Source organism: Aquarana catesbeiana, linkage group LG12 (genome assembly GCF_042186555.1).
Source record: "Aquarana catesbeiana isolate 2022-GZ linkage group LG12, ASM4218655v1, whole genome shotgun sequence".
Lineage (NCBI taxonomy): Eukaryota > Metazoa > Chordata > Amphibia > Anura > Ranidae > Aquarana > Aquarana catesbeiana.
Window position 1 is genome coordinate 55,660,121 of NC_133335.1, and position 24,572 is coordinate 55,684,692.

Genomic DNA, 24,572 nt, shown 5'->3' on the forward strand with positions numbered 1-24,572 from the left:
AGTACAGGAACCTTTTTTCTAAGTTGGAGCGACTTGCGTCGCTCCGATTAGAACGGTTCCATTGTACAGAACGGGAGGCGACTTGTCAGGCGGCTAGGTCGCCTGACAAGTCGCCCCCGTGTGAACCGGCTGTCAGCGTGGGAGGAGTCGCCTGAGAGCCGGTTCCCACGGGGGCGACTTGTCAGGCGACCTAGCCGCCTGACAAGTCGCCTCCCGTTCTGTACAATGGAACCGTTCTAATCGGAGCGACGCAAGTCGCTCTGACTTAGAAAAAGGTTCCTGTACTACTTTGGGGGCGACTTGGGGCGACTTGCATAGACTTCTATACAGAAGTCGTTTTGCAAGTCGCCGTGCCAGTCGTGTGCAGGTCGCCTCGGTGAGGCGACCTGTAAGTCGTGCCGCTTCTAGCGGCCAGGGAACCCCTCACCCCCAGATCCGGGCGGGATCGACAGAGCTCCAGGACAGGTCAGAGCAGCAGGACCCCTCCACCAGCGCGGGGGGGGGGTGAAGAGGAGCCACACAGCAATGGCCAGGCACGCCAGTCCTGAAGGGTAGAGGTGCAGGAGAGACAGTGAACTGCCGGGGCCATCTGCGGGCGGCGTATCTTCGCCAGTCCTGACTCCAGACGTTTGCCAGGATTCCTTGCGCTCTGAGGGGGGCTGTCCAGTGCTGAAGATGGGGTCGCTTTGCTGAGGTCGTCGACAGTGGATTCCAGTACGGCGGCTGTGGAATCTGGTCCTGGTCGGCCCGGTATGTCCATTTCTAATGTTGTCTCTTCTTTGCAGCTTTCTGTGTCCCCTGTGTCAGGTGTTAGGGGTGGGCAGGGCCTCAGGGTTGGTTCTGGTATCCCTACAGCTCTAGTGGGCAGGGCCTCTCCCCCACATGGCCGGCGGGCCCAGGGCCTGCCATGACAAGAGATTCTGCAGCCGTCTATGACCTTTTAGTCGGGCTGCGTTCTTTGGTGCAATGCTTTGATGAGGGTTCGTCTGCGAGTTCTATGTCGGTGTCTGCTTGGGTTCCAGACTCGCTGAGGGCGGGCTGGGCGGTGACCCAGGTTCCAGCTATTTCTGTGTCTGTGCCTGGTCAGGAGCAGGTGGCTGTAGTGAGTTCAGGGGATACGGCGGCTTCAGGGACAAGTGTCACTGCCTCTGCGGACCCCCCAAGGGACGCTAGTAAAAATATGTACTCGGTTCACTTGGCCTATTCGGCCAAATGCGAGGTGTATATCTGTTTTGAAGGTCCGTTGGGTGCGTACCTCAAATCTGAGGTGCGGGAAAAAATTTGGCGGGGGGGGGGAATATGTGGAAATCTTCACGTTGTTGCCCCTTGAAAAATTTAACTTGGTTAGGGTAAAACCGGAAGAGTCCAAGAAGGAAGACGAAGAAAAGCGTTGTTATCGCCTGATTCCGTGGACGTTTAGCAATTGGCTCCAGACCTTCGCCATCTTTGCAAGCGTTATTGGGGAGAAATCTCCTGAGAATTGTTCCCCTCTTTTTTCTTATCTGGATTCCATTAGCGAGGTCTAGAGGTTTTATGGGGGCGTGGCTTGGCTGAGGTATGACGAAACAGTTTCTTCAACGTAAGGTGATATGGCCCTAGTTACGCTGGGATCATAAGGACATAAGTTTATGGATGAAACTTATGTCCTCTCCACTGGCCTCTACTTCGTTTTTCCAGCGGGTGGCCAGGAGTCCGACCGCTCCTGGACAGCCGGTCGCAAAAAGGCAGGACCACTGTTGGCAGTTCAATGAGGGTTCTTGTAGGTTTGACACCGGCTGCCGATACAAGCACAAATGCTCTCACTGCGGGGGGGGGCTCACCCCCTGTCCCACTGTTTTAAGGCTGGCAGGGCCCATCCTGGCGATACTGCGGCAAAAAGGCAGGACCCCAGTGAGGGTGGACAGGATGTCCCCCTTTCTAAGTAGATATCTGGATTGCCCTGCAGTCTGGTTGTTGCAGGCGGGTTTTGAGGAGGGCTTTTTGATCCCTTGTTCCCTTCCTCAGATCCCCCCACCCCGTGCCTGACAACTTGCGGTCGGCTCTTTTACACTTCAAAGTGGTTTCCAAAAAGCTCACTAAGGACGTGTTTTAAGGGGCTGCATGTGCGGCCCTTTTACTCATCCCCCTTGGATAATTTGGTGATAATTCTCGCCTTTGGGTGTTGTTCCAAAGAAAGAGCCCAATAAGTTTCGCCTTATCCACCATCTTTCCTTTACAAAAGGTGGTTCAGTTAACGATGCTATTGACCCTGAGGCATGTGCAGTGTCTTATACCTCATTTGATGCCGCCGTGTTTTGGGTATGGCACTACGGTCAGGGTGCCCTTATGGCTAAAACCGACATCAAGTCTGCTTTTCGGTTGCTACCAGTTCACCCGCGCATCTTTCATCTTTTGGGTTGCAGATGGTTAGGCGCCTTTTATGTGGATCGATGCCTGCCTATGGGCTGCTCCATCACTTGTGACTTTTTCGAGACCTTTATCTCTTTTCTCGAATTGGTAGTGCAGGATGTGGCAGGGGTCAATTCAATTATTCATTACTTGTATGACTGTGTGTTGGCCCTCCCTTCGAATTTATGTGGTATTTTGCTGGCTACGGTTCAGCACCTTGCAGAGTGTTTTAGCATTCCTCTCGCGGACAAAACAGAGGGTCCCACGTCATCTATCAAGTTCCTGGGTATAGAGATTGATTCCCGGACAATGGAGTGTCATCTGCCCGATGACAGGTTACATGCTCTTAGGGATGAGGTTCGTTTGACCTCTGGCAAACATAAGATACAGCTCCGAGAGCTACAGTCGCTCCTCGATAAGCTTAATTTTTAGTTAGTTAGTTCACTCAGGCATTTTGTTCAGCTGAATAGGGAGCATAGGGCCAACCTACTGGTGTGGCATACATTTTTGGGCACTTTCAATGGTCGGTCCATCTGGATGGAGGGGCCGGGCAGCAACTACGACCTTGAGCTTTTCACGGATGCCGCCAGCTCTATTGGCTATGGAGCATTCTTAGGGGGTTGGTGGAGTGCGGAGCGCTGGCCCGCCGAATAGCGGGAGGTGGAATTCCTAAAGAACTTGGAGTGGAGAATACATTGGCTGACGCTCTCTCTCGCTTTCAGTTGGACAGATTCCGGGGAGTTGACACCTGGCACGGAGCAAAATGGAACCCCTTGTCCTCTTCGGCTGTGGCGGATTGCATTGGAATCGCCTCTGGTTTGATTCGAAGCTCCTTGAGTGAGTCGACGTGGTCTTTCTAAACTAGGGTCTGGAGGGAATGGGGGAGCTTCTACAGCGGGCAGAGGTTGACATGGTCAGTTCTGAGGTCAGACATCTGGTAATTTATTTAGTTTGTCTGTGTTTCACTGCCAGCGTGTCCATTTCTGCTATGAACCGGAAGTTGGCCGGCCTGGCCTTCCTGTTCAAATTGTGGGGCAGAAAGATTTTCTGGTAAAACAGGCCCTGAGAGGTTATCAAAATGGTGCTTGGCGGCCGGACAGCCGACGGCCTATAACTTTTGACATCCTGCAATCCTTGTTTCTGCAGACAGCTGCGGTGTGTTCGGCCAGTTTCAAAGTTTTGTTATTCCGGGCGGCCTTTGCTTTGGCTTTTTTTGGAGCCCTCAGGGTGGGTGAGTTTGTCAGTCCATCCAAGGCTGCCCAGAGAGGCTTGTTGGCAGCAGACGTCCGCTGCAATGGCTCTTCTGTTGTACACAACGCAGTGAATAAAGTACACTCCGCAGTGGTGGAGTACTTACAGCTTCGCCCTGTGGTAACTGGTTCCTTTCTTATTCATTCGGATGGTTCGGCTTTATCTAATTTTCAGTTTGTGTCAATTCTGCGGCGCTGCCTCACAGCTGCTGGTCTGGGGGCATGTAGCTATTCCTCTCATTCTTTCTGCATCGGGGCGGCCACTGAGACTGCTCGGTGGGGATTGGATAACGTGGTTATAAAACATATCGGCAGGTAGGAGTCAGACAGGTTTAAACTTTATGTGCGTCTCCACTTGATTTAATACCCCCAGGTTCACTGGGTCACCTTGATGTTATTCCTACCGCATGTGTAGTTGTGTGTTGTTGAGTCTATGTTCTGTGTTATGGGTTATGTTTTATGTATTTCTTTTCAGCTCATGCTTGCCTTGTGTGGATTTTGGGACACTCATTTGTTTATTGGGGTGCCAAGAGGGCTGATGTCCGGCCTAATGGTCGTCAGCTAGGCTTCCCCAGGTCTGAGGCTAGCATCAGGTGGATAGGCGTTCCAGGGTTGTTATGGAGCAGGGTGGTCCCGGAGGTGCATAGGGTCTCAAGATGGGATAGGCCTCCCCGACATGTTGGTCTTGTATGCTGGAGGCAATGATCTGGGGGTCCAGTCAAGCCAATACTTCATCCGCGACGTCAAGTTTGACATGCTCCAGCTGCAGTTGGCCTTTCCTCATACTGTGGTGGTTTGGTCCGACATGGTAGGTCGCACGACTTGGCGTTTTGCCAGGTCAGTGGCAAAATTGAACAGGGTCAGAGTAAAAGTTAACAAGGAGGTTGGGAGGTTTATAGCACGAAGCGGCGGTTTCGAAGTACAGCATCGGGAACTGGAGGTGGATACATCTCTGCAGTGACGGCGTTCATCTGAATGCAGTGGGCACGGATCTGTGGTCCCTAGGTTTGCAAGACGGGGTACAGAGGGCATTACCTTTTTGGCAGGGCACAAAGGTGTGAGGTTTCACACTTTGAGCTGTGGTGGTTGGGTCTTTGGAAGCATTTTAAAATAACCACCTGTGATTAGATTCTTGGGACCCATCTAAGGTATGGGTCCCTGGTGGAATGCCAATTATGGTTGATTAAATGGTAGTTACAATGTTGGTATCTGCAGAATGTGGTTCGTCTCCAAGTCGGTGCAGTGCGGCAGGGAGCGTGGAAGTAGTTACGCCTCCTTTAGTGCCTCCAAGGATCGGCAACCAAAAGTGTTATGTTTTTGGTTTGGTAATATTTGTTTACATAATTTGTTATTGCTTAATAAAGGAGCCAAAACGGCCATTTTACTCCAACTTTTTTGTCAGGGTATTTTTGGCAAGTCTAGCTGGGGTAATAGGATGGGGCTACAGTAATTAGTTATGCAATTGTGTCAAGATACATCTGAGGTACCTTTTTCAAGCATGTAGAAAGAGCAGGATTTAGCTGAACTGAGAGCACTGTAGAGAGGAGTGGAATGCGGCCTGGCTGTTTTGTGCTCAGAGAGGTTGGGAGAGCTACGCTTACCCTTCTCAACAGGAATCTTTCCCTGTCATTAGTTCTGTCCCTACCTGACGGGGTAACTGCCCCTACTCTACCAACTTCCAAAATGTGTACCAAACCTAAGAGCCAATGCCTTAAAAAGGCTCCGCCTGACCCAAGATGGCTGCTAAAGTCACATGAAGCATCCAATGGGATAGTTTCCCCAGTGACCAGGAAACCATAGTGGAAGACTTCCTTTCCAACTGCAGTGCCGGTGTAGAAGAGCACCACCTGCAGTAAACTGTACCTGCCTACAGTTAGATTGCATATTCCCAGATGATCATTTTTGTATTCACCCAGAAATGAGCCAGCATAAAGAGTGGATATACAGTGCTCCTATTTCTACTTTAAAGACCATATACTGTATATAAGCATATACTGTATGTTTATCCACTCTGAACATGCATATTTGCAGAATGATCCTTTAGCAGTTGGGCAGTGATTAAATAATTGTACCCTGGGCCCAGGGCTGATTTCAACTCACGGTCCACCATTTTTATTGGATTCATGCATAATGTTTACCATACACAGAAATTTTCTGCTTTCTTTATAACACGGATTTGTGAAACAGTTCTGCAGGATTTAGAATGCAATGTTTGATTTTTTTTTCTATAAATCCCAGGCAGCTGTATCTTCTGTGTAAATTACTCTTGAAATCTTGGCATATAGTTTTGAAACAATGCTTCCATGTACATTATATTACCAAAAGTATTAGGACACCTCCTTTCACACACGCACAATGGCATCCCAGTCTTAGTCCGTAGGGTTCAATGTTGAGTTGACCCACCCTTTGCAGATATAACAGCTTCAACTCTTCTGGGATCAGGGCTTTTTTTAGGTGCAGAATAGGTACAGGAACTCCCCCTTTTCAAGTCCCCTCTTGTCTCTGCCAAAATCCCCCCTCCCAGTGGCGGTGCATCCACAAGGGCGCCGTCCTCTCACTCCAGCCACTCTCTCATTGAGCAATGGATAGATTCAGGCATTGCATGAATCTATCCAAGGCCGCTGCTGCCACCCCCTATTCAGGTGCCCGGCCCCTTTTCAGGCGCTGGGAGCCTGAATTACAGTGACAGGCGGTGTTTTTGGAGCACCTGAGCCATAGGCTCTAATAGGCATCAAAAAAGGTGACCTGCGAGCACCATGCTTGGCGCTCGCAGTTCACCCAGGTGTGTTAGAACAGCAAATGCATATTTGCTGTCCTAACACTGAACCACCTCTCCGCCAATCAGGTGCGCGGGTCTGTTACCCGTCACCTGATTGGCTAAAATGACAGGCACTGTGATTGGACGCCTGACGGGAGGAGACACATGGAGGACGACGCTTGAAGGACACTGCTCGGAGGACACTTGCTCATCGCCGTCACCCACTACCCTACCAAGACAGGTTAAGTGCCGAGCAGACAGCGAGCGAGCGGGGGGGGCACAGTGGTGGCATTGGATGGGCACAGTGGCAGCATTGGCTGGGCAGAGTGGCAGCATTCGTTAGGGGGCAGAGTGGCAGCATTTGGTGGGCAGAGTGGTAGCATTTGATAGGCACAGTGGCTGCGTTTGATGGGCACAGTGGCTGCGTTTGATGGGCACAGTGGCTGCATTTGATAGGCACAGTGGGTGCAACTGATGGGTGCAGTGGCTGCAATTGATGGGCACAGTGGCGGCATTTGATGGGCACAGTGGCAGTGTTTGATAGCACAGTGGCTGCGTTTGATAGCACAGCGGCTGCGTTTGATGGTACAGTGGCTGCAATTGATGTTTTTTTTTTCAGTAATTTTTCAGTTTGTTTGCGTCTCCCCAAAAATTTGGAGCACCAGCTGCCACTGCCCCCTCCAAGCATCGTTCCCTAGTTCCATGCCCTACGCACTTTGCCGTAAACCGCCCCTTTTAGAGAATACAGAATTGTATGGCATTTGTTAATGATAAAAAGAAAAGCAGTAAAATAGATCCCCTTGCAGCCAGCAACAGTAGAACCCCCTCCATTAACAACAGATTCGCTCAACAACAATGGAGCGCCGGCAACAAAATAACCCCCTGCAACAATAGACCCTCGGCAGCAACAATAGATCTCCTCAAAGCCAGCATCAATATATCCTTCAGCAGCCAGCAACAATAGATCCCCCACCAGCAACAATAAAACTCCCAAGCAACAATAGACCCCCCGCCCCTGCAAAAATAGATCCCCTCCAGCTACAATAGATCCCCCAGCAGCCAACATCAATAGACCCCACAGCATACCTCAGCCCCCCTTACCATTATATACATTTAGTGCTGGAGGTGCAAGATGTGCGTTTCCCCATGTTCCCAGTAAAAAAAAGCCCTGCGTTATCATCCTCTGAATAAATAAGTCCAAAGACTTGTGAAGCTGGCATTGACTTACTCTAAATAACACTACAGTCAGGCTTGTACAACCAACTGCCATCTAGTTTCTGTAGGTACCTTTAGTCTTAATAAAATGTTCAGTCCAGACCCCTTTTTTTAGATGCACTCCTTACCTTTGCATTTAATTCCACACAGATTTTTGCGGCCAGGTGTTTTACCATCATCACACCACCAATAGGAGTTTAACTGCATTATGCCATACTCCGAGGGACTGCTGTGTAAGGATGTATCAAAGCCACTAATGTGATGTGCCAAGCAAACATCTGCAAATAAAGAGCATAAATGAGACACTAAAGGGAGAACATAAAGTATGAGCAAGATGTATGCAAATGTGTCCATATTACATTATTTAACCCCTTCAATACCGGTCACTTTCCCCCCTTCCTGCCCAGGACAATTTTCAGCTTGTAGCGCTGTCACAATTGCGCGGTCATACTACACTGTACCCAAACTAAATTTTTATCATTTTCTTCCTACATATAGACATTTATTTTGGTGGCATTTGATCACCACTGGGGTTTTTTTTTTTTTTTTGCTAAACAAACTAAAAAAAGACAGAAATATTTGAAAAACCAAAACATTTTTGAAACGTTCTTCGTTTCAAAATTCAGTTTTCTCCTTCAGTGACGGGCACTGATGAGTTGGCACTGATGGGCACTGATGAGGAGGCACTAATATATAGAATTGATGGGCACTGATTGGCGGCACTGATAGGTGGCACTGATAGATAGCACTGATGAGCGCTGACATGCGGCACTGATGGGCGCTGACAGGCGGCACTGATGAGCACTAATCAATGCCACTGATAGGCAGCCCTGATGAAGAGGTACTACCAGTCATTACCGCAGGTCACTGATTGGCATCTGTGAAGGGCATGGACAGGCGTTACTGATGGGCACTGACTGGCATTTTGATGGGCACTGACTGGCATTTTGATGGGCACTGAATGGCATCTGATGGGCACTGATTGGCAGCTGTGGTGGGCTTCTCTGATGTACTGATTATCAGCGCAGACCCCCCTTTGACAGGAGAGCTGCCAATCCGTTCTTCCTGTCAGTGCGAACCGAGTTGTGATTGGTCACAATTGATCAAGCGGTAAAGAGCCTACATCATAGGCTCTTTACCACGATCAGATATGCGGTGTGTCAGAGTGACGCACAGCACCACCAATCGCCACACTGCTTGCCCCAGCATGGTGCACGATTGTGGCTTATCCTGCTTGATGACATATGATGTCCAGTCAGAATAATGGAATGGGGTGGGCAGATTGATAGGCCATTTTCTGACACTTGTTGTTTACAAGTTTAAATTAGTATTTTTTGCTCAAAAATTACGTAGAAACATATAAGCTCACAATCCAATAGTCAAATACTAATAATGCAAATACAAAGGATTTAAAAACAATAAGTGCCCATATAAAAAACTAAAACTAAAAAATGAAATAAATGACCATATAAAAGTCCAAGTGTTCAAAAAAATTGTAAAAAAAAAAACAGTGTTCACTCGGTGCTTCTCTTTCATACAATATCAGCGCCGCTTACCAGAACAGTTGGATCTCAAATTATAGAGATCAATTGCGTTTATGCAAATGTCAGGGACAGATGATTCTCTCCCTAGACTCCTCCAAACACTGCTCCTCCCCAATGTGACCGGGCTGTTAAATGAAGGATCTCTCGTGGATATGGATCATCTGTCTCCAGGTTGTCTCAGGTGCATAGGATAATGGAAGGAAGAGGCTTCATGGTTCAGTACTTCAAAGATATATTTATTGTAAAATATGTAGCACTTGCATTCAAGAAAACAGTGAAAATCACAGTGGTAATACAGCCGTGGATCTTGCCAACAGGCTGATACCTGTTAAAGTCAAGGAATGCTGCTCCACCCGGTGCGTTTCCCTGTAAGAGGCATCAGCTGGGACCGGAGGCTCTTCCCAGATGACACGCACTAAATACTCATTGAGCAGGAGAGACACTGGATGAACCATTCCAGGCTCTTCCTGTGCCGTGTCATTCAGTTCAAAGAATTTTTTTCTAATCAACAAAAATATCTATAAGATACTGATCAAAGACACATATGCTACTACAACAGTTTGATTATATCGTAATTAAAATTCATATACAATTGAATATAAAATATATTATCAATTAGTTACCATAAAATTATTAATTTTTACAGAAAAACAGAATACATTTTATATATTCCTAAACCCAGGACTTTTTTTCAGCGGGAACGCGGGGGAACGCAGTTCCGGCACCTCCTGGACTGACTGTATGTAATGGTAAGGAGTGCTGGGGTGTGCTGCAGGGTATTGATGCTCACTCCTGGGGGATCTATTCTAGCTGTAGGGGATATATTTTTGCAGGGCGGGTCTATTGTTGCTAAGGAGGTCTATTGTTGCTGGTGGGGGATCTATTGTTGCTGGGGGTGGGTCTTATGTTGTTGGGGGGTCAATTGTTGCTGAAAGAGATCTACTGTTGGGGGGAGGGGTCTATTGTTGATGGCTGCTGGAGAGTCTATTAATGCTGGCTGTGCAGAGATCTGTTGATGCTGCCGGGAGTCTATTGTTGCTGGGGGGGGATTTTGTTGTGGGTTGCTCCATTGCTGTTAATCGGGATCTATTGTTGCTGGCTGCAGGGGATCTATTTTACTGCTTTTCTTGATATCATTACCAAATTCCATATAAATTACTTAGCAACACAAAATGATACTTGGTTCTTTATTGTCTAAAAGGGGCGGGGGGTAGGGGATGGAACCTAGGGATGTGCTCGGAGGTGGGTAGGGACGGAGAAAAGGGGTGACTCGGAAAGGGGAAGTTCCTGCACCTTTTGTCTGAGAAAAAAAGCCCTGCCTAAACCTATACATAAATATATCAAATATCAGATTAACCTATGAATATAGTCGGTCATTAGCTTTTTGGATCTAGTTATCTTTAAGGACCAGGGTCAATGACTAACTAAAACACATTTTAAGTCCACCGGTAGGAATGTATTTATTCCATTATATAGTTGCCACCACTCTAATTGGCTGAGAGCCATATCAAAGGGTCAGTTTCAAGGTATCAGAAGAAATTGCTCTAAAATGGATGACTTTAAATTCCAAGCTAATGTTCATGTTGTAAAGCGCTGTGCAAACTGTATAAAACCTGTATAATAATAATAATAATGTATTAAAAGATAGGTTTATAGAAAAGGGGTATCAGCCAGAGATTCTGTCATAAATAGAGAAAGATTTTTGACCCCAAAAAACAGAGAACAGACTAATAATAACAAGTTTGAATGAGCCTTTATAACTACCTTTCTCCTCGAAGCATTAATGGGTTAATAAAATCATTAAAAAACACTGGCATGTTTTAAAAAATTATAAGATCTTGGAAACCCAAACTCCCAGAAAAACCTAATGTCATCTGTAGCGCTTACCCCCGAAGGAGCGGCTGATTAATTGTTATATCCGTAATTCACGTTTACCACCTGACCCATCACAGCCCATAAAATCAGAAACAGTCCATATTGCATTTTTCTCTTGCTTTATTAAGTAACATGAACTGGGATAGAAGAAGGATTTCTTTTGAGATGCTCTTTTGTTGCTTTATCATCTTTTCACTGCCTCTCATACAAGGATCTAGAATCATTGCGGATAATAAGAAGTCACTTTATGCGATTTCTTTAATCAGGGAAGATGGAAGTAGATTTGATAGAGAATAATCGATAAAGAGTCACTCTAACTTCTTCATCTGCAGAGCTTTTCAAGAACAGTCTGTTTCTCTATATGTGTGCTTTCACCTTTACCGCTACCTTTTTACCACTACTTCCCATCTGCATGGTACTTCCAAGTTGAGCTAAAGAAAAGTCACTCCGAATAACTCCTCCCGCTTGACTGATTGGAATCCCGGGGCATTGCTGAACCCAAAGTCACAGGCCATCAGCGCCTGTCTCACTGACTTGCGTACCAACATCCCACAGCCTCTGGCAGTACCCTTCCCTTGGGCTTTCACTCACGTGATCAATAGTCCATCTGCCACTCATAAACAATCGATCACCCAGTTTCCTTCCGCTTTGTTGCTACTTCTTCCGCAATGATTCTTTGTTCCCTTTCCGCCTTTCTGGCACGCTCCCTTCCCCGCAGGGGCGGCCAACGACACCAGCGACTACATGCTATATGGTGTCATTTACTCCTCTACGAATTCCGGTTCCCCACCCTCATTGCAAGGGGGGGCTCCGTTGGCTCCCCGGAGGGGGAACCTCTCCCCGGAGGGAACCAGGCTGGCTTCTCCAAGCTCGAACAGGAAACTCCTCACTGACCATGTGATCAGGCTTTTATATGAGAGTCCCGGGGCATTACCAAAGAAATGAATGAATGGCCGAGACTCGCATGCAAACCACCTGCCACTCAAATCCCAAATGAACAAACAGGCCTGCTGTAATGGTACAAGCCTGCCTAAATTTACCTGAAACTATAACCTAGCAAAAAGGTCACATACTTAAAAGTAGGTGCCCGCTACACATCTATAGAAAAACAAACTCTAAAAGATGTTTTAGCGCCAAGTGCAATAGACCCTCAACCAAAAATTTGTATGTTTGGGAACTTAAAGCGGAGTTCCACCCAAAAGTGGAACTTCTGCTCATTTTTCTCCTCCCCTCCTCCGGTGCCACAATTGTCTTTGGCAGGTATCCTGTTCCCACTTCCGGGAGCCCGGGCCTCGGCCCGTGACATTACCGTGGGGCTCCCTCCTACTCCCTCCTCCTCTCCCTGTCTCTGGGCCAGTAGGAGAGAGGAGCGGGGCCTTGCGCATTCGCAGGAGGGTTCCCAGCGTGAAGCCGTAAGGCTACACTGCCGGGTACCCTCACCTGCAATGGCGGCGGCAGCACCTGACAGCTGATGGAAACATCAGCTGTGGTGCCGACATCGCTGGACTCCAGGATAGGTAAGTATCCCATTGTTAAAAGCCAGCAGCTGCAGTATGTGTAGCAGCTGGCTTTTAATTTTTGGGCGGAACACCGCTTTAAAAGGCTTTTTCCCCTGCAAAGGGTGTAAAGTTTGTAAAAACTCTAGCACTATTATAACTTCTAAGTTCACTTCACATGTTACCTCTAGGGTATATAACACTGAAGATTTCATAACTTGTGGCACTATAGAGGTTATTTACTTGGTTAGATGCTCGTGTGGTCTTCAGTATGTGGGCAGGACCATGTGCACTAAATGTTAGAATAGGGGAACATCTAGCCAACATTCGTAAAGCGTATATAGCGTATCCAAGCATTTTCGATACCATCATGGTAGGAATTCATCTCTCCTCCAGATGATAGCTATAGAAAAATATACTCCACATTGGAGGGGTAACAACCTCAAGAAACCCTGTGGATCTATGACTTAGTCATATAGTCCCCTGGGCCTCAATGTGGAATGAAACATTAATTGCTATATAGATAATAGATAGTGTCATTTTAAATGGGTAGAATTTTTTAGTAAAACATGATGGGCTCACTTCAGATTCCACCTTTAACTTCACTGCAACTGATTCATTGTTTTAAATGTGCTTAATGGTAATCTATGCTGCCTTCAAATTCTTTACCTTTGTCCATATCACTGTGATATTTATTTTGCTTTCTTATTGTCTATACCTAAATTATGAGCTGTTCTTATCTTTATAACTGTGACCCTTCTGCTCTTTTGCTGTGTTTTGTAGTCTGCCTTTGGTGTGAGAAATTTGTTCTGTTAGCCATGTGTTCCTATGCAATCCTGACTAATTCATTGGCAATACCCCCACCCAAACTCAGTATAAATGTAGGCCTTCTCTAGGGGATGCACAACCAGGAGTTTTCTCAGGAAGGGATTGCACTGACAACTAATATCTTGGATAAAGTATTCATACTGGATTAAGTATTACACTTCAGCTCAGCACTTCAGCAAATGCACAAAGCGAAAATCCACAACAGACTACTGCAGAACACTGAACAGACTACAGGTGACCTGATTCCACATCAAACTTTTTCATCTCTCATCCAGGCTACCTCTCAATCTCACCACTCTGTATCATGCAGTCCCTACTTTTCCTTCTCACAGTTGCATCATCCCTTTAAATTCTCTCTATTTCACCCATCTTCTCCACCCCGCAGCTTTTATATATATATATATATATATATATATATATATATGTCACGGAACGTTCCACACTCCGCTTGAGTGCTTCCGTCATATACCACTTCCTCCCAGTCTGTATACAGATATCAGGTATTCCAACCTCTCTGAGCACAAAACAAGGCGACACTTGCTTAGATGCTATCATGAACTCACTTTATTCAGAACCAGAATACAGTCTTATATACAGGAGAAAATGAGGTTCCCCCCTCCTGCTCATATTACTCTAACAATACAAACGTAACCTAATTAACCTAATTAACATGAACTAATTAAAGCGGGGGTCCACCTATCTATCATTTTTTTTTTTCGGAGTTCATTCACAAACTTTTCTTCTCATGATTATCTACTCACATGTTCTGTGTAATAAGTCCGCCTGTGTCCGATTTCGTTGTAAAGAATAACTTATAAAATTCACTGAAGGCGGTTTCCATCTTCATTGTGGGCATTTGAAGCCCACAAGCATGTATTTCCTGGATGCGGGGAATGCTGGGACAGAGATGTTGTGATGACGCTGTTGCACAATGCATGCTGGGAAGCCTGAGACTATCTCCCAGGGACTGTGGGAGGTCTGGGAGAGGCTAGAAACACGCCTACTCCCATGGGAGGAAAACCAGGAAGTGCAAAGAAGATTAGAAAAAAAAAGGTAATTACGGCGATTTAAATTTTTTTACACAGCATGTCAGCATCTAGGCAAGGAAGAGAATGCATAGAGATAATGTTCAAAATTTGGGTGGAACCCCGCTTTAACGAATCCTTTATACAGCCTAGGTGACTAAGACATGACCTTTTGCCCAGACTGAGTTAATTATCACAGGAGATTTTCTCACAATAGCAGCAGCTCCAATAGGAGTCGTCCCGTCTCCTACATTGTATAGAGGACAATGTGATCAGCTCATTCAATTAACATAAACACAGGTAGTTGGAGTTGATGACACCAGCATCTCCTCACAGTATGTGTCCCAACAGTATGAATCAGTCTTATCAGCAGGGGGCTGCTGGAGGAATCCCCCCTCCCTCTACAGGGACACAAATCCCAAATGACCACAGCAAGGAGTCCCTTGAATCAAAGAACATACAATATATACATAAATACATGACTGAGTCCGATTAGTACAGTTCAGACTGGATTTCTAATTCACCTCACAAAGAGTATTGTTCCATTGAAAATCCAGGGCCCATAATCAAAAGGCAAGAGGCTTCCATTTAGTCCTCTCCAACAGCCTCTGTCCCGGCTAGGTCTGTCACAATATATATCACACTCACTCTTGTCTTCACCTTATTACTGCATGAATCAGCTCCTGCTAATTCTGAACCCATATACCAATAAAACCTCCAGGACACTGGGATGTGTCCCTCCACATAAGTCACACTCCCATATCACCTCTCTCACCCTTCTGCTTCTCTTAAATTCTGGAGATATTTCCCCAAATCCTGGACCACCATCATTTACCTTCAGCCAACATACCCGGCACCCCCTCTGGTAGCAGCTGCAATCCACACAATCTAATTTCTATTCCTCTTCTGCCTAGAACCAGCCTCCCCTTCTCCTGTGCCCTTTGGAATGCCCACTCTGTTTGTAACAAACTCACCACCATCCATGACCTATTTATCACAAACTCCCAGAACCTACTTGAAATTACTGAGACCTGGATTCAAGAATCTGACTCCTCCTGCTGCCCTCTCCTATGGTGGCCTCCTGTGGACTCTACCAGGCCTCGTGGGTGGAAAGGAGGTGGTGTTGGAATCCTCCTATCCCCTCAAAGCACTTTTCAGGTTCTTCATTCACCCCCCTCCCTGTCCCTCTCCTCATTTGAAGCTCACTGTGCTCGTCTATCTTCTCCAGTTTCATTGAGAATTGCTGTGATCTATCGGCCTCCTGGACCGGTATCAAGCTTCCTTGATGACTTCTCTGCCTGGCTACCCTACTTTCTCTCTTCTGAAATTCCAACAATCATTCTGTGTGACTTCAACATCCCTGTTAATCTTAACACTCCCGCTACTTTTAAACTGCTGAGCCTAACCTCCTCTTTTGACCTAAAACAATGCACACACCCCTACCATTTCACACAGGTGAGGGCCGGGATCTGGGGGTCCCCTTGTTAAAGGGGGCTTCCAGATTCCGATAAGCCCCCCGCCCGCAGACCCCCACAACCACAGGCCAGGGTTGTGGGGATGAGGCCCTTGTCCTCATCAACATGGGGGCAAGGTGTTTTTGGGGGGCTACCCCAAAGCACCCTCCCAATGTTGAGGACATGTGGCCTGGTACGGTTCAGGAGGGGGGGGGCGCTCTCTCATCCCCCCCTCTTTTCCTGCTGCCTGCCAGGTTGCATGCTCGGATAAGGGTCTTTTATGGATTTTTTGGGGGACCCCACGCCTTTTTTGTTTTGGTTTTTTTTGGCGCGGGGTTCCCCTTAAAATCCGTACCAGACCTGAAGGGCCTGGTATGGAATTTAGGGGGACCCCCACATCATTTTTTTTTTAAATTTTGGTTCGGGGTTCCCCTGTGGGGAATTCCCATGCCGTTTTTATCAATGAACTTCTATGTGTATTGTCGGACCGGCAATGCAATAGCCGCGAGTAGTTTTAAATGGCTTTTTTCCTTCGAAATGTCATTTTGCTGTCAGACTGTTCTAAACACGGGAAACATGTGCCCCTTTACAGGCATACTATAGACACCCCCCAGCTACGAAATATAAAAGGGATATTACACTTTTATTGTTTGACTTTAAGCATTATTAAAATCACTGCTCCTGAAAAAACAGCCGTTTTTAAAACTTTTTTTTGCATTGATCCATGTCCCCTGGGGCAGGACCCAGGTCCCCAAACACTTTTTATGACAATAACTTGCATATAAGCCTTTAAAATTAGCACTTTTGATTATTCATGTTCGTGTCCCATAGACTTTAACGGTGTTTGAATGAACTTTTTTCCTGTTCGCATGTTCTGGTGCGAACCGAACAGGGGGGTGTTCGGCTCATCCCTAATTACCAGTAGAAACCTTCACAATCTTAACCCTTCACTTCTTTTTTCTGCTACAGATTGTCTCTATGATAAACTCTCATCCTAGTCCTGCCCCAACCTGGCCACTTCTGTCTAAAACAGTTCACTGTCATCCACCCTGGATACCTTGGCCCCCCCTCACTACACACATATTCTGGCCCCGATCACTACAACCCTGGTAGTCAGAAAATACCAGAAGCCTCAAAAAACATAGCCGCGCTCTTAAGCATCTGTGGCATAAGACAAAGTCACAGCAAGATTTCAGCCAATATAAATCTGTCCTCCAAAAATACCATTCCTGACCCCACACTACCAAACAGATTTACTTTATCACTCTCATTAACACCCTCTCATACAGTCCTCGTCAACTCTTTTCTATCTTTACTTCATTACTTTGTCCTCTATTACCTCCACCCACTAACTTACTCACTGCCCAGGAGATTGCTAATCACTTTAAAAATAAGATTGAGACAATTTGTCTCGAGATCTCCACTCTACAGATATCTCCCTCACTTTACACTCCTTGTCCTCCTGCACAATCAATACTTCCCTCTTTTAACCCAGCTACTATAGAGGAAGTCACTAAACTTTTTTCTAATGCCCACCTAACCTCCTGCCCCCTGGACCCTTTTCATTCTCAAATACTACAGTCACTGTCTCTACTGGTATCTTCCCCAACCCTCTAAAACATGCGCTAGTCACTCACATACCAAAAGAGGCCTCACTGGACCCCACCAATCTTAACAACCTGAGACCCATCTCTTTATTCCTTTTGCCTCCAAACTCCTTAAACGTTTAGTCTACAACCGACTGAGCAACCACCTCATTGAGAATAACCTTCTTGATCCCCTTCAGTCTGGATTTCGCCCACAGCACTCCACAGAAACTGCCCTCCAAAAACTCACAAACAACTTACTAACAGCCAAAACCAACGGTCATTATTCCGTACTCTTACTCTTGGACCTTTCCGCTTCTTACAACTCCACTTTCTCCTCTCCAGCTGCTCTTACCATTGGGCCCCCCCAAGGTTCTGTCCTTGGACCTCTACTATTCCCTATCTACACGTCCTCCCTGGGTCAGTGGATAGCCTCCCATGGCTTCCACTACCATTTATATGCCGATGACACCCAAATCTATCTCTCTGCCCCTCAGCTCACCCCATCAGTCTCTTCGCGCATCACTGATTTACAGACATATCAGCCTGGATGTCAACCCACATCCTCAATCTACCTAAAACCGAGCTCTTAATATTTCTTCCCCCACGTGCCCCTTCCCCTGACTTCTCTATCAAGATCAATGGCACATCTATCAGTCCGTCCCCACATGCCAGGGTGCTAGGGGTAACCTTAGACTCTGAACTGTCCTCTCAGGCCCATATCCAATCCCTGTCCAAACATGCCGCCTTGAATACGCCCCTTTTTAACTAATGACACCACCAAGCTTCTTATTCACTTCCTGGTTATCTCTCGCCTCGACTACTGCAACTCCCTCATTGGATTACCTTTACATAGACTATCCCCCTGTAGCGCTGGTAGATTTTCAATCTACAGCTTATAGGTAAATTTAGTGGGTTATCTGTTTATACATAGTCAGATTTGCCTCTGTTCCAGCTTGGCTGGGTTGCATGTAGTTTCACACTGTGCCTGTGGGTGTCGTTGTCGCCATGGGTCGGTGTTGGAAAGGCAAAACGTTAAAGCGTATGAGTGCTCCTCTGTCCCGGAGATAACTCGGTGGAGGTGGTCCTCCGAGTTGCATTCTGGGAGAGGGTATTTATGGAGCAGACGCCATGTTTTGGGGTTCGTTTCGTTCCACCCGTCTTTGACAACGTCTGATGATGAAACGCGTAAGGCGGAGTCACGCTCACACGTCATACCCGGAAGAGCCGGCTGGTACGCACGCTGGGACACAGGATTCTGTTTACTTCCTGATCTCATACTCAGCCATTAGCCGCGACTGCTTACGGTTGATACGTTTTATTGTATAACTAACCTTTAATAAACCGGACATACTTCACCATGCAAGCCCCCTGTTTATTTCTCTGTGTGTGAGGAGGACTTTACAGCACGGAGGTGGATAATAGTGAAGGTATCCGGATTTGGACCAGCATAAGGGACCCACAGTAACAGTCTAAGCAGAAGACACCTATGGTGAGTGGAGCCTATGAGGGACACCTGAGAGAGCTATCCAAAGACACCCACTCCTCTGCCTAATACCCCCTCGGGGGTGACGGATTCTGGTGAGTGGGGGAGCACCGGGGGGGAGCACTTGGAGTCACCAGCTTCCATTTATTTTTATTTTATCTGCACGGAAGTCACCTTACATTACCCTTTGAGTATTCCTGAATGCAAGTCAACTGATCCTGATCTCTATATACTAGACATTTCATCCCGGTATTTGCCAATTACAGGGACTGGTCTACAGATGGTGTATTTACACTTGTTGCCTTTTTTATATATATCATTTGCTTTGATTCCTGCATATATATTTGTATTTTTAAATTGTATTTTTATAGTGTGTATATATATGGAATTTGAGGTAATTTATAACAACTTATAGGTTGTTGCACTTTTGTTCACTTTACACTCAGTGCACTTTAATCACTATATCTAGTGGAGCTAATTGATAACCACACATGGTTAGCACGAGCATTTAACCAGTGGGTAGTTTCACGGACCCTTTGTACAAACATACTATATAACATTTTCTATTTTATCTTATTTTATTTTTTTTATTATGTAAATTTAGCACCTCACCGGTAGTGGAGCAATTACATTTACCTACATGATACAAAATATATTCACTTAGTAGGATTTTACATCAATTATTTTTGGTGCATATATAGAGGGACAGTCACTACACACCCATACACTCTCTCATATACACAATTGTAGTCACTAATATAATCACTTATTTATTTAATTTAATTTTTAGATCCTTAACTAACACAAATTTCATAGGGCAGCGCCAATTTTCCCCATACTTCTTTATTACCATTTTCAATTGATTCCTCATTAGGAATCAATTTAGGGGTGGCTGCAGCCCTTTTTAATAGTTATTTTCCTAAGCGCGGACTTTTCAATTAATTCGTTTCGTTCCACCTGTTGGCCCTCCTGGCCGACAGGTATGTGCTAGGAGTACTACCTCTTGGTCCACCGATCGGGAGGCCCACGTCGCTGCAGTGTGTGGGTGGGCCCAGAAGTCTGTCTGGGGCCTACCACAGTGGCAGAGGAATGGTCCTGGGCTGTCTGTCCTACGGGAAGAAGCTGGACAACTGAGAAGATCCCAGGGGAGGACCCGTCATGGAAGGATCATGCAGAGAGCTGGTCTGGAGCGGGGCCTGGTGACTCAGTTGGAGGATGCATCCTAAAGTAACCCTACCGCGTAGTACTGCTGGGTTGGCTTAAAGGTTCTAGTGCTGTGTTTGCTATTCATCGTAAACCAATACATCCTGTGGCAGAGGATCGTACAGGTTTTGTTCCAATCAAGTCTGTGGCAGAGACTTTTGTTCATGTTGCGTACTGGCTGCTAGATTAATGAGAGAAACCTATCCAGGCGGGCAAAGATTCAACTCTACAGAGAGAGTATATTCATCTACAAGTTTCAATTCCTAATACTACGCTAAGAAAAGGTATTTGAACTTCCCTGCAACTCTCCTTCTACCTCTTTCCTGCTACTTCCTTCAACCTACGTTTATTAAAGCATTAGAAAAGATACTCAAAAGACAGTGAGACCGAAATAAGCATCATAGAAGAAATTAAAAGATATTTTGAAGAAAACGATACACCAGAAGTATCGAAAGCAACAATATGGGAGGCGCATAAATCTGTTATTAGGGGCAAGTTAATAGCTATAGGGGCAAGAAAAAAACAGGAAAGGAAAACAAACATGCAACAAATAATTAAAGAAATTTATGAATTGGAACGAAAACACAAAAATCAAGTAAACAACAAAATCTTCGGCCTACTATCTCAAAAGAGAGAGCAATTAAAAGACTGGATGGAACAAGAAGAAAGGAAGGACTACAACAGAGTAGTACAAGAAAAATATAAATGGGCTAATAAACCAGGAAAATACCTAGCAAATCTGGTAAAAAAAAAGAAGTCTTTGAATTACATTGAGAAGATCAAAAATGAAAAAGGAGAAGTGGTAAATAAAACCACAGATATAGCGATAACATTTCAAAAATACTTCAGCTCCCTTTATGCAATAAAAGGACAGGAAAGTTGGAAAGAAGCGAATACAAGAACAAAGAAGATACAAGAATATTTAAAAAAAGCAAACTTACCAAAACTAAAAATAGACCAACTAGAAGAATTGGAAAAAAATATTACGCATGAAGAGGTAAAACTGGCATTAAAGGAAACTCCCGTAGGAAAAAGCCCAGGACCAGACGGGTTTACGGTCAAATACTATAAAAAATTTGAAGAACAGCTGACTCCAAAACTATTAGAATATATGAATTCCTTAGGGGAAGATGAAGAAATAAGAAGTGAATCGTTATTAGCTCATATTACAATACTACCAAAAGAAGGGAAAGACAAAGTTAACTGCTCAAGCTACAGGCCAATAGCCCTATTGAACGCTGATACGAAGCTGTACTCCAAGATCCTGGCCACTAGGATAAAAAAACTAATCCCACTGTGGATCAACCCGGACCAAACTGGTTTTGTCCCGGGGAGAGAGGGGCGGGACAACAGCCTAAAATCATTATTGATGTTGCACAAGAAGGTGCAGAATGAGACCCCAGTTCTATTCCTGTCATTGGATGCAGAAAAAGCATTTGACAGGGTAGACTGGGGTTTCATGATGGATACATTGCGGCACTTGGGTATTGGGACAAAAATGATGAAGTGGATAACAAATTTGTATAATGGCCCGACAGCAGTCGTAAAAGTGAACGGTAGACTCTCTCCAAAAATTAAGATGCAGAATGGAACACGGCAAGGCTGTCCACTGTCTCCACTATTATATGTATTGGCCTTAGAACCACTATTAGTAACACTCCGCAATAACAAAGAGGTAGAAGGAGCGAAACTAGGAGGAAAAGAGCATAAGATCGCTGCCTACGCGGACGACATCTTGATGTATGTATCCAACCCAAGAGTGTCACTCCCAAACATACTGAAAGAAATTAAAAAATACGGAGAACTGTCAAACTTCAAAATTAATCCAATAAAAACGGAAATATTAAACATAGGTCTAGAGGAAAAGGAAGTTCAGTTTTTACAAAAAGAATTCCCATTCACTTGGGTAAAAGAACTCAATTACCTTGGAATTAAAATAACTCCTAGAGTCGAAAAAATTTATCAGGCAAACTTTATTCCACTGATCAATGAGGTCAAAGAAGAAATGAAAAAGTTAAGAATACAGCCACTTTCATGGATTGGAAGAATAAATATGTTTAAGATGACGATATTACCTAAAATAAATTACAGATTACAGATGTTACCAGTAAAAATCCCGCAGAGCTTTTTTAAAATAATTAAAACAATCCTGCTAAAATACATATGGCTTAATAAAAAACCAAGAATTAAATACACGCTGATCACAAGGAAAAAGGAGCATGGGGGTCTTGCCGTCCCAGATATAAGTAGGTACTATAAAGCCATAGTTTTAACACGAATGTTAGAGTGGACAAATGAGAAAAATGAAAAAAAAATGGGTGGAAATGGAAAACACAATAAGTGGAGCCACACTACATAAGAATATTTGGATTCCACGGAAATATAGAATATTGGACACCGACACGCACGAAATAACAAAAAATGTATTTAAAATTTGGGACACCATTCACTTAAAGAATGAATGGAAATATAATTCACCACTATTAGCACTCACAGGATCGAATCTCTTCACCCCTGGGAGGGAAATATTTGAAATCCAAGGAATAGGTAACCCACGACTGAAAGATATCACTAGAAATGGCAAAATAAGAACACGAGTAGAAATAGAGGAAAGGAATGGATGGAAGATGAATGAATGGAATTATATTCAAATAAGGCACCTAGTAAGCACAATACCACACCCACTGAGAGATGAAACAAAATTAACTGCACTGGAAAAGCTATGTAGCAATGAAACACCATTAAAAAACGGAACATCAAAAATTTATAGTATACTGACAGATTTGGAAGCACAAGAAAGACCAGAATATATAAATCAATGGGAAAAAGAAATGAATTTAAAAATAGATAACCAAAAAGTGGAAAAAATGATAGAAATGGGATATAATAAGGCCTGGGACATGAAGACCATAGAAATGAATTATAAACTAGTATCAAGATGGTATATGACCCCAGTAAGAATACACAGATTCCATCAAGATAGAACCTCCTTGTGTTGGAGAAAATGTGGCCAAATAGCAACGATCATACACATATGGTGGGAATGCCCAATAATAATGGAGTACTGGAAGGAAGTGTTAAACAACATAAAGGAAATAACTGGAGAAGAAATAGAACAAAATATTTGGACATGCCTCTTCCATATCTACAATAAACCTAAGAAACAATATAGAAAATCAATAATACCTAACCTCCTGAATGCGGCCAAGGCCTTAATTCACAAGAATTGGCTAAAAAGTGGAAAACCAGACATTAGAAACTGGCTAAAGGAAATAGATTATCACTACAAAATGGAAGGAGGAGAGAAAGGGGATAATAGTAGATGGGAAAGTTGGAAAAACTACAAAGTCTCGGATATTTATTTAGATAGGATAAAAGAAAGAACAGGTGCAGAGCCAAGTGGATAAATAAATAACATAAAGGAACGGACCAGACACAGGGGAGGGGGAGGGGGGGTGGGGGGAAATAAGAGGAACTGAGAGAGAATAAGATAATAATAGGGTTTATAATTATAGAAGGCGGTTTGTCGCCGGTTTTTAAAAATATTTAAGAATATCCTAGAAGGGAAAAATAATAAAGATGTGACGGAAACAATCCACAATGATGTGAAAAAGGAGAAGAGATAAAGTTTGACACATAAAGTTGAAATAATGTCTCTCGGAAAATTTTCGCTGAAGTGGAAAGAAAAAAAATAGAAAAAAAAAAAAAAAAAAGAAAAGATACTCAAGTGTCCGGAGCCTACATTGTTTGGTGTAGACCCGGTTCTGGTGAAATAGAGGTAACGAAGGTGACGGTAACAGCCCGCTTTAAACCAGCAGCTCCACCGTGAGTTATTGCTACACCCCCTTCAGTCCATAATGAATGCCACTGCAAGTCTCCATCTTACCAACCATTCAGTGTCCTCCACCCCTCTCTGCCAATCCCTCCACTGGCTTACACTCACCCAACGAATAAAATTCAGTGCTAACAATCATTTACAAAGCCATCCATAACTCTGCCCCCAGCTATATCACTAACCTAGTCCTAAAATACCAACCAAGCTGCTCTCTTTGGTCCTCCCAAGACCTCCTGCTCTCTAGCTCCCTTGTCACCTCCTCCCATACTCGCATCCAGGATTTCTCCAGAGCTTCTCCCATCCTTTGGAACTCCCTATCCCAATCTGTCCTACAGTCCCCTAATCTACCCATCTTTAGACGATCCCTGAAAACCCTTCTCTTTAAAGAAGCCTATCCTGCTTCTAACTAATACACTGTTTTACTTCTTTCATTAGCTCATCCCCACAGCTATTACCTTTTGTATCAATTGATCCTCCCTCCTAGATTGTAAGCTCTAATGAGCAGGGCCCTCTGATTCCTCTTGTACCAAATTGTAATGTAACTGTAATGTCTGCCGTAATTTTGTTAAGCGCTGCGCAAACTGTTGGCGCTATATAAATCCTGTATAATAATAATAATAATAATAATA

General features: G+C 44.7%; 1 protein-coding gene across 1 annotated transcript in view; it reads right to left on the reverse strand.

Moving 5' to 3' along the window:
- LOC141114255 (lysozyme C-like) overlaps positions 1 to 24,572 on the reverse strand; it is a 44,471-nt gene that overhangs the window by 16,738 nt on the left and 3,161 nt on the right. The window contains exon 2 of the mRNA XM_073607839.1: positions 7,740 to 7,889. Coding sequence (XP_073463940.1) covers positions 7,740 to 7,889 — 150 coding nt within the window. The remainder of the gene's footprint in view (positions 1 to 7,739; positions 7,890 to 24,572) is intronic.